Source organism: Bombina bombina, chromosome 8 (assembly GCF_027579735.1).
Source record: "Bombina bombina isolate aBomBom1 chromosome 8, aBomBom1.pri, whole genome shotgun sequence".
In the NCBI taxonomy this organism is placed as follows: Eukaryota; Metazoa; Chordata; class Amphibia; order Anura; family Bombinatoridae; genus Bombina; species Bombina bombina.
Genome location: NC_069506.1, coordinates 228,112,739 through 228,122,738, shown reverse-complemented (window position 1 = coordinate 228,122,738; position 10,000 = coordinate 228,112,739). Strand labels below are relative to the sequence as shown.

Sequence of the window (10,000 nt, the reverse complement as noted above, 5' to 3'; positions counted from 1 at the left end):
ACCTTTTACAAAACTGTTCAATTAATTATGTTTACAGTATTATTTCGGTAGCTAGAACAGACCTGCTAGTTTGTATTTTAGATTAGATCAATATTTTCATGTTGCGTCTCTAATCCAATGAGTCATATGTGTTTTACAGACCAACGATAATAATGATCACAGGTAAATGCACTTACAGATAAATGGACTGTCTTAAATAGGCTACAATAAATAAGCAGGGTTCACCCACCAAATTTGCAGCATGGCATCTCCTACAAAAGTATCCATCGTTTGGTGAGGGTTAACTGTAACTTTTTTACTGGCCGTGCAGTTGATTGCCTTGCTGCATCTTCAGAGAGTGAATGTTACTCACTCATTTGTAAATAGTCCCCTGCATGTGGCAGTGCTGGCACTGAAATTACAAGTGTCTGACAGTGACTAGAACTTGTCTCTGTTATTGTTTGGATTACTCTCGTTCTCCCATTTAAACCTGTGACTTATGCCTCCGCTCTCCCTCCCCGCAGCATTCCCTTCCCTCGCTGGGGACTCTGAGCCGTGCTGATTTCTTCCTAATTAAGGTGATTAAACAAACGTCACGCTCGTAATACTGAGTCTGTACTGGCACAAATCACTGATCGTCCATCCACCCAGCTTACTTCGTTTCCAAGATATTAATGTGAGCACTTCTCTGTGTCCCCTGAGCTACACATATGTGCCAGGTTTTTCACCCTCCTTTGTTTTCCTAACCCATGAGAAGACGTTCCAGCCCATATATTCTGAAACATACAAGGTTTTGTATCCTCATTAATGCAAGGCACTGAACCCATAAGGAATACAAGCTCTAGCTCTGTAATACTGTATTTCCTAATATGCATACCAGGGAACACAATCTTTGGTCCCTATATATATTCTAGGCTCTGTAGCTTAAAATGTTTTCAGTCCCTGTAGCTTTTGGAGTTTCACGGCTGTTGGCCATAGATATTTATATGCCCTGTAGCCTTAGAAGTTCCTAGCTCTGTATCAATAACATCTTCCCATTTTACAGACTCTGGTCTCTGGCGAAGATAAGCTCATTACATCGAATAATTTTAGGCTCTATATCCCCAGAGGTAACCTGCTATGCTCAACTTTGCATTTCTTAGTGTGCTCCTTGCCAATTCCGTCTTAAATGTTTGATCAAATATAAATATGTATTTGTTTTGCTCTTTCCAGAATATTCTAGAATCAGCTATTTAGTTTGATATGAAAAAGTAACTCCATATTTTACCCCTATACCCACATAATTCACACTCTTTTCTGACCTTGCATACTCCACAATCTGCTCATCAACCTCTACATGGGACCATTAACCCATTTGCTTCCAAGGAATGGAAATGTGTTTTATGTTACTGCTCCTTGGGAACAAAGGGGTTAAACATTCCCTCTTCTATCTCTTTTCTACCAAACCCATTGTCCAAACATCATCCCTACCCCGCCCTCCAAAGGTAAGACAAAATAAAAAATATAGGTTATTAATACTGTGTTGGGACTCTTTTGTTTGTGTCTTTAAATAAAAAACTCCTCCTTTCTCTTGTGGTTTTCTCCGCCATTTAGAAATGCCTCCCGTGCCTCGCCATGCTCATCCAGACCACTTGCTTCATGAGTCAGGTAAGAACCTTAATGGGCAACAGAAGATAAGAAAATAAGTTATTTAATCCGTGGATTTTGTAGTAAAAGGAAGGGAGGAGAAAGACAGATGCCAAGCAGTGATTACCCAGTATATTTCATATGTATAGCTTGGAGGAGATAAGGTGGGGCAGAAAACCTTAAAATTGTCTTTACTATATTGAAATGAATGCAGTGAAGACAACACGTATGAGTAGATAAAAGTGTTGAAAAGCTTGTTAAAGGGCAGTGTACAGTAAATTTCAAATGACTTGTTATACCAGCTGCAAAGTTTATTCATTTAGATTCATTTGTATATATCAAATAACTTTTGCTGCTAATTGAAACCACAACCTAATAAAATGAGCTGAGCTTGTAGGGTGAGCAGACTTCCTTATCGGTCTAATTATTTACAAAAAGTTCTCATCTTATTTGTCACTGTTTATTGAAAGACCAATACTTAGAGAGAACAATGGAAAAAAATCTGTCATATAATATTTAGTATAGGTAGGGATAGAACAGGCAAAATCTGCTATATCAAATGACAAAATATAGGTAAATCAGATATTTGTAAACAATGTAATACACTCCAGCAGGTAAAATTAACCTATTGGAACACACTAAAAAGGGAAAGAAAAAAACTTCAAGATGTATGCTTACCTTATAAATTAATAAATTAATTTCTTTCATGATTGTGAGAGTCCACAAGGCAAAACTTCCCACACAACAGTGCTTTAATCTCAACCACTTTCCTATGATTCCTTAGTCATACATATGGCCAAAAGAAAGGAACAAATAAGAAAGTAGGAAAGGAAAAGCAGGGTAAGACAAATTCAAACTGGTACTGCCGCTAACTGTTATGGGAAAACAAGGGCAGGTCTAATGGACTTTCACCATCAGGAAATAAATTAAAGGGACATTAAACCCCCAAAAATTCTTTCATGATTCAGATAGAAAATACAATTTTAAACAACATTCCAATTTACTTCTATTATCTAATTTGCTTCATTCTTTAGATATCTTTGGTTAAAGAAATAGCAATGCACATGGGTGAGCCAATCACATGAGGCATCTATGTGCAGCTACCAATCAGAAGCTACTGAGCCTATCTAGATATGCTTTTCTGGAAAGAATATCAAGAGAATGAAGCAAATTAGATAATAGAAGTAAATTAGAAAGTTGTTTAAAATGGTATTCTCCATCTGAATCATGAAAGAAAAATGTTGGGTTTAATGTCCCTTTAATTTATCAGGCAAGTGTACATTTTGTTTTCTTTCATAAGATGGTAGGAGTCCACAAGTCATCACACGTGGGATCCTATACCCAAGCTGTGATGTCCACTACAGAACTTTCCTACCAAAAGCAGCCTCAGAAGAGGCAAATGTGTCATAATGGTAGAATTTGGTAACGGTATGAAAAGCTGACCAAGTAGCTGCCTTGCAAATCTGTTCAATTAAAACTTCATTTCTAAAATCCCAAGAGGTGGTGAATGCTCTGGTAGAATGAGCAGTAATTTGTTCCCCACAACTAGGTATACTTTGCAAATTATTTTTGGTCTGTTTGGACTTAGACCACTGGAGTTAGAGGTGACTGCCTTATGAGAGATTGAAGAGGAGGACCTTTACTTCTTGGAATGATGAAAGAAGTGAAATCATCCAGTGGACTAAATCCTGCCCTTAGCTTGTTTGTCTTACAGCATGAAAGCTCCTTTACACTCAGTGACTTGAGCACTACAAATAATACAAATTATTGCACACATATTAACCAGTACGCCAATAGATACATGTGCTTCTTAGCACACTGAGTTTACTTCATACCATCTATTAATATCCAACTTCTTTATACTAGCGTAGTAGGCTGCTATAGCAGCCATCCAAAAATCTTTACAACTGGTATAATTAAATCATTTACACCCTGAGGCATAACACTGTCCCATTCCCCCTCAATACCTCCTCCATTGCCCTGACGCGTTTTGCTTGGTATGGCTATTTCTAAAGACTTTGAAACACATGTGTCTATTGGCGTAGTGGTTAATATGTGTGCAGTCATTTGTATTATTAGGAGAGTGTAATGTTTAACACAATTTGTAGAGCAGAGGATGTTGTGGAATCTTTGTATGGGTGGCTCTAGGTGAGGTTTTCATAGGTGCAATTTATCACACACTCCCACCAGACATACTCGCTTGTGTACAATGGCTTACTGATATCCCATGATTTTAATCACAATTTACATTATATTATTATTTTTTATTGTAATAAAGGTCACCTTTTAATACAGTGTGAATTTCACTCTTGAGTTATTGGACATATAGTACATTTAGTGTATCACTTTGTGGAAGTTCTTTTTCTTCCTTTATTTTGGTGAATATAATTAGATACACAGCACCACTCCATTGTACATAATATAAAACAGATGAAACTGTTGTATTTACAATATATACATATAATATAATTTCAACAGTTGAATTATTGGATGGGGAGATATTCACTAGTAGGTCCATCCCTTGCTAACTAGCTCAGAAACCACACTAGAAACTGTGAATGTAGATGGTTTCTTTGGGGCTGCCTTAAAAAAATCTTCTGAATCTTTATCACAGATTGTTTGTCTGCAGGTGGAGGGCCCTCAATCTCCAAAGCATGTAATTTGAAATTAAAGACAAATAATCTGCTTCTTCATCAGAAGGGGTCCTGGTTTTCTGAATAATCATCCTCAGCTAAGGAGGAGGATTCTAATTCAATTGTACTCATGGAGGGTACATGGTACCTAAATGAGTCACTCCTTATATATGTCCCAGATGGGTCCAGGGCCTACAAATGGTTCTTTCTGTCATTTGCATGCAACTGTGTTTAAGTGGTGGAAGTAGGAAAGGCATCAGTTGTGATATTGTGAGGGAATGTCCGTAGAATTGCCTTGGGGATAACCCTAAAGGGTAACATATCCCTGAACACCCTGTCTAGCAATAGACACAGTCTCAGCACATGGGTTACAAAGCTGAGTAGGGACACACACCAACACTTCCTTACATAACAAACACATATGAGAAGAGGTTAACTTGTCAGTAGATTGCCCTCCTAAGGTATCAACGTTTCGTCCTTAGACTTAAGCTGCACCAGTTTGCTCCATAATGATTTACAATAGTAAGGACAGGCAATTATCTAAAATTAGATAGCAGCACAGAAATATGGTATAACAGGCACATAAAGGGCTAGTGACAAACTCCCAGAAGGAGATCTACTCTCACTGCCAGTTGTACTCCTGTAAACCCCTCTGTTCTATTCCTTGCTCACTGAGGTGGGTAATGGGTCTTACATTGGTCTGAGAACCCCTTTCAGTTGATATGTAGATCAGCACTTCGCCATTTACTCCTTGCTGGAGGCAAAAAATTGACTAAGGAATCATCTGAAAGTGGGAAGGATTTAAGCTCTGTTGTTTGGGGTGTTTTGCCTCTTCCTGTAGGACTGGACTTTAATACCAGTGATGGCATGTGCACTCTAACCATCTTATGAAAGAAAATTACAGTGCACTGTAGCTTTAAAAGTAAAACTCAACCCCCATTACTCCTCTATTTACTTATCCTACAGACCGCCCATCTACTTTTTTTTTTAAACTCTCTGTCGATGGTACAGTCAAACGAGATAATTTACTGTACTTCTCTTTAAAACTAAGTAAAGAGTACACCAAAGCCTGTGTTAAAAACTATCCAGTTATATTTGAGTGATATTGTGAGCATGATAGTCCTCAGACGTTGAAAGAGACATGAAACAGTGGACTGCCTAATGTTAAGGTGATGGGTGGTACCTGGTGACCCAAGGCCATAAAGTTTGGAGGTGCAAACAAATTACCACAAAATACTAATGGTACTGTAGACACTGTTGGGGACTTTAAGTTCTACTACCTATTCAAACCTTAATTTATTAATTTGTTAAATCCCCCTTCTTCCTGCTTTACCTCAAATTCAAGGAAAATGGCAAACTTGAGGGTTGGTTGTGCTACATTAATGAAGGAGGGTGCATAGCATCCCCAGCACCCCTTAGGGGTACAATTGACCAGAGGAAAATAGATTGACTAGAGGGGCAAATCTGTTCTGTTCCAATGTCATAACCATTACCATTTGACTTATATGCTCAATATCCTGCATTCATGTAACTTTTGCTATAAGATTTTTTTTTTAATTGGCTCGCAAGTAAATATTGACCCTTCTGCTGCCAGAAAGAGGCCAATGGGCGAAATGTAAGTGCTGTGGTTTATCGCAAGGAAACAAACACTGTTTTTTTTTTACAACCAACTGCACATTCCTCACCTTTCTGTCGGACTGAACACCAGACCATAACAATGAGAACACAGATGACAAGGAAGACAAGAAGTGCAAGGATCCCTCCAATTACGGCATATGGAACTTGAGTTTGGGCGGCGATGATTGCTCCAGGGTCTAAAAGAAAGAAAGTGCAACTCACAGGCATATTCCAACCTTCATGTCCTATTCTATATACACTCTGCACCACACTGTCATATTCAATGTACTTCATGCAACCCATTACCTCCATCCCCATGCACTAGTCCAGTACTCACCATACACAACAAGAACGTATTGGTCAGAGGATCTTCCACGCTTATTGGACACCTGGCAGCTATAGGTTCCATTGTCCTGCATGCTGAGTGCCGGGAAAGTCAAGAGGTCCCCCTGGATCTGCGCTCGTTCTGGTAAGGAATCATTTAAACGGCTCCAAATTATCTCAGTCGGTCTGACAAAAAAATACAAATTTGTTTCATTACTAATAGTTCTCTCTTATATTTGAGATTTTTGTTTAACTTCCCAAACATACGGTGTTCACAGTGATTCAAAAGCTTTTACTAACTATTATGACTATTCACAGAGCACTAGGAACTATAAAAAAAGGGTAGAATGAGTGATAGTACATGTTTATATCTGCAGATCAGGTCCGAGGTATTATACAGCTTCTCGTTGCTCTAATTCTGGATATGTTGGTCTCTAAAGTAACAGAGGTCAAGAAAAATGTACCTGCAAAGGGGTAAATGTATTGACATTATGGCAATGCGCTGTACGTTGATGTAAGGAGCTCATGAAATATCAGTGCTAAATTGTGCCAATCAAACCAGCAACACATTTATATTGTCAGTTACATTTGTAGCACCAAACTCATTTCATAAGGGGAAAAGTAGTGTTAATTAAAGTAAACAACGTAGCTGCTCTTCCAAATTAAACTGTATCACTAATAACGGATGGCGTCTCTCTCTCTAGATGACTGATCACTTTTACACAATTATATACAAAGTGAGAAAATATTAAAATTCAATAAAGAATTTGCTATAAGCTGAGTGATCATTATAGACATGTGCATGAATTTGGCATTTGTTTCAAATATTCACTCGTGTTTTAACAATAGTATACCAATAAATAATTACTTTTTTAAAGTACATCCTATTTCAAAGCTTTGTCGTTTGCAATATATCAGTTTAATAATTTTCACCTTTTTCCAAACCCACGTATTTATACTCCCTAACTGTATTCCAATCCTGGAGGACAACTCCAGTTGGAACATGGCGACTAACGGACACAATGCGCATGCGCGACTTCACGCAACGTCATCGGCAACGTCACCGTCTTAGGGCAAAGAAGACACTCTCTGTTGATCCAGCTTCAGATGAGTATGCTGCGCAGTGTGCGCATGCGTTATTTTCTCTGCTGTCGGTGATGTCGGCTTCTATGCCGCAATATGCGCATGCGATACTAATAGAAAACTAATAGAAAACATGCGTTTAATGACGAAATTATATTTTAATTACATGTTAATACTGGGGATACGATTGGCCAGAATGTTATTGCTTAGACGGCCCACATTTGAGGGCTGGTTAACGTGACATCAGTGACATGAAATAAAAGTTTACTTTTCGGCTAAAGGGAGCTTCGTTTTTGAAAATGAAAAGGTAGATTTTATTTAATTTATAATTGCAATGTTTAATGTTGGGTGAGTTTTGCCTAAGAACAACTAAAGACAGCAATCCTTTAACTTTTATGATCACATTTTCTATGTTCTCTTGGTATTCTTTGTTGAAAGCTAAACCTAGGTAAGCTCATATGCTAATTTCTAAGCCCTTAAAGGCCGCCTCTTAACTTAGTGCATTTTGACAGGTTTTTACAATTAGACAGTCATAGTTCATGTGTGTCATATAGATAACATTGTGCTCACTCCAGTCATTTATGAATCCAAATTGATTGGCTAAAATGCAAGTCTGTCAAAAGAACTGAAATAAGGGTGCAGTTTGCAGAGAGTTAAATACAGGGTAATCACAGAGGTAAAAGTGTATTAATATAATCATGTTGGTTATGCAAAACTGGGGAATGGGTAATAAAGGGATTAACTATCTTTTTAAACAATAGCAATTCTGGAGTAGACTGCCCCTTTAAGTGAAAAAATAAAACTATATGAAAGTAAAACCATTCTTGCAAAACTGCTCCAAACACATGCACACCAGGTACCTATGTATACTCTTCAGCAAACTACACCAAAAGAACAAAATACATTTGATAAGAGAAGTAATTTTCTAAAGTTTGTGTGTACTCTATCTGAGCTTTTCAATTTCTGTTAGAAATGGAAGTGCAGAACACAGTTCTATTCCACACAGCCATTGGCTGCACACACTCTAGTGACCTATTTATAACTCTCCCCAATTGGCCACAGCAGAGAAGGTAACCTAAGTTACAACATGGCAGCTCCCATTGTTTTATAGACACTAAAACTTTACACTTATTTTGTCAATATTTAAACCGCTAATGAAACTTTAAAAATACATCTACATGTTATTCTCAGACTAATCTTTTCTTTGAATGCATCATTCTATCTTGCATTTATTTAGTGTTTAATGTCCCTTTAAACTTTAATGATTGAAATAGATAAAACAATATGAAAAAAACCTATTCTAGCTTACTTCTTTTATTAAATTTATTAACAGTTTATATAATTTCCATACATTGTTGCAAACACTGCTGCCATTTAGTGTTCAGAAGTGTATAAAATTGTTACAAACATTGAAGCAACACTGCTGCCATATAGTGGTCTACTCTAGACATGTGCACTTTCATAATCGTACCTAGGTATGCACTTCAACAAAAGAAAATAATTTTCATTGTAAGCCTGATTTTTGCAAATGCTTGTCACTTTGGCTCATATTTGGTAATTAAAGGGACAGTATACACATGTAATAGACACTAGAATAAAGAAGAATATACAAAGATACTGATCTAAAAATCCAATATAAAACATTTTAACAACTTACTTAGAAGCTCCCAGTTTAGCACTGTTAATGAGGTTAGGCTGGGACACCCAGTGGAAAGGGCTGAGAAAGCAGGAAGAGCAAACCCTCCCCTGCATATGAAAAGACCAATTACACAAACAGGAGCAAGCAATAGTCTATAGACTTCGGGTTTGGGGCTTGTTTAGGAGTCTAAAAATCAGCACAATGTTATTAAAAAATAAACAAAACTATTCATTGTTATAAAAACAACCCCAGATGGGCTATATAAATGAATCATCTACAAAACATCTATGCAAAGAAAAATCTAGGGCACAATGTCCCTTTAAGTAGTGAATGGCAATACATAGTAGAAAAGTGGAGAGTAAAGAGAAGTATAGATATACAAACTTCTGAAATGGTCTTTAGGAGTTGAATAGCCAGTAAAGAATGTATCTGAAATTTGTCAGGGAGGCATTATTTAGTGCCATTATGTGCTTTCTTTACCATCAGTTTCTGAGTTACTAATGTTTTATGCAGTGGATTGTTCTATTACCACGTGCCTGTTTTTTTAAAAAAAAATAATGTTATACTTCCACATGCAGAATAGAGATTTTTGGCAGTGTGTTGCATTTTCTGCCCTAAATGCACAAGTTGTATGAGATGTTGTTTTTTATTTGCCCAGAGAAATCTACTTGGTTTTGTTTTTGCCAACATTTAATGTTTGATGTTTTAGGAAAATGTCTACAACTAATTACTCAGCCAGTAGCGGCCATTGCTCAAGACAACTGTATTAAAGAAAAGAATGTCATTTTTCTTTTGTGGTATTTAAAATGTAAATTATTACAAATTAAATGAGACCATTTTTGTTTGTTTATTTATTTTGTACCAAAAGAATCATGAAATCAAACTGTTTTTCTGCAGGGATTAAACATACATAAATTTTAGAGAACATCATTTGCAAGCATACCTCATTTGTTAAATGTCTAGAGAAAGAGAGATAAAGAGAATGTCTGTGTATGAGTGTGCACTAGGAAGAGTAATAAATGGTATTTATTAAGGACCCAATATTCTGTGCAGTCCCTACCCAGACAATAGAGATAGCACAGGCAGCCCCAGTGAAAGA

General features: G+C 37.0%; 1 protein-coding gene across 1 annotated transcript in view; it reads right to left on the bottom strand.

Annotated features, from left to right (window-relative positions):
• Positions 1-10,000, bottom strand: part of CADM4 (cell adhesion molecule 4) — a 512,369-nt gene that overhangs the window by 1,481 nt on the left and 500,888 nt on the right. Inside the window, exons 7-9 of the mRNA XM_053691199.1 lie at positions 6,193-6,365; positions 5,924-6,052; positions 1-1,634 (exon numbers count right to left, since the gene is read on the bottom strand). The exon at positions 1-1,634 is cut by the window's left edge and continues 1,481 nt beyond it. Coding sequence (XP_053547174.1) covers positions 1,525-1,634; positions 5,924-6,052; positions 6,193-6,365 — 412 coding nt within the window. The 3' untranslated portion in view covers positions 1-1,524. The remainder of the gene's footprint in view (positions 1,635-5,923; positions 6,053-6,192; positions 6,366-10,000) is intronic.